The sequence below is a fragment of the Geospiza fortis genome, unplaced genomic scaffold (assembly GCF_000277835.1).
Source record: "Geospiza fortis unplaced genomic scaffold, GeoFor_1.0 scaffold178, whole genome shotgun sequence".
Taxonomy (NCBI): Eukaryota; Metazoa; Chordata; class Aves; order Passeriformes; family Thraupidae; genus Geospiza; species Geospiza fortis.
This window is the reverse complement of record NW_005054466.1, coordinates 1,134,061-1,134,756: the sequence shown is the minus strand read 5'-3', so window position 1 is coordinate 1,134,756 and position 696 is coordinate 1,134,061. Positions and strand designations below refer to the sequence as shown.

Here is a 696-nt window from a genome sequence, read left to right as displayed (position 1 = left end):
ACGGGCTGCGGGTGCCGGGAGCAGGGCGGGATGGGGATCCGCTGGGTCAGGATGGAGATCCGCTCGGAGTGGGGTTTGGATGGAGATGCTCTGGGTCAGGGTGGAGATCCGCTGGCAAGTGTGGCATCTGGATGGAGATCCTCTGGCAGCAGGGTTTGGGTGAAGATGCCGTGGCAGTGGGATTCTGGATGGGGATCTGCTGGGAGTGGAGTCAGGATGGAGATCCTCTGACTCAGGATGGAGATTCACTGGGTCAGGATGGAAATCCCCTGGGTTAGGATGGTGATCCACTGGATCAGGATGGAGATCTGCTGGGTCAAGATGGAGAGCCTCTGACTCAGAATGGAGATCCCCTGGGTCAGGATGGAGATCTGCTGGGTCGGGATGGAGATCTACTGGGACCCACATGCCGGGGAGGGCCTGGGGCCAGGGCAGTGCTGTGGCTCACTGGAGGTTTCTCTTCTCTCCCAGCCGAGTCGGGACCGGAGCTGCGCACTCCAGACGCGTCGGCCATCTCCCCGTCCCTGCGAAACGAGTCCCTGGTCTCCTACGCCTCCATGTCGGAGGAGGAGGAACGGGAAGGCCGGGAGGTGGAGAGGGGCCACGGTGGGGCCGCGGGGATGCAGCCGGGGCCCGAGGCCCCCATGTCAGCGGAGGAGGACATGAAACTGTCCCGCCAGGCCATGCTGCTCCGCC

The 696-nt window shown here is 63.8% G+C and overlaps 1 protein-coding gene across 1 annotated transcript in view; it reads left to right on the top strand.

Annotated features, from left to right (window-relative positions):
* Window positions 1-696, top strand: part of LOC115948666 — a 5,073-nt gene that overhangs the window by 1,788 nt on the left and 2,589 nt on the right. Inside the window, exons 3-4 of the mRNA XM_031062816.1 lie at window positions 363-418; window positions 472-670. Of these exons, the coding sequence (XP_030918676.1) occupies window positions 363-418; window positions 472-670 (255 nt within the window). The remainder of the gene's footprint in view (window positions 1-362; window positions 419-471; window positions 671-696) is intronic.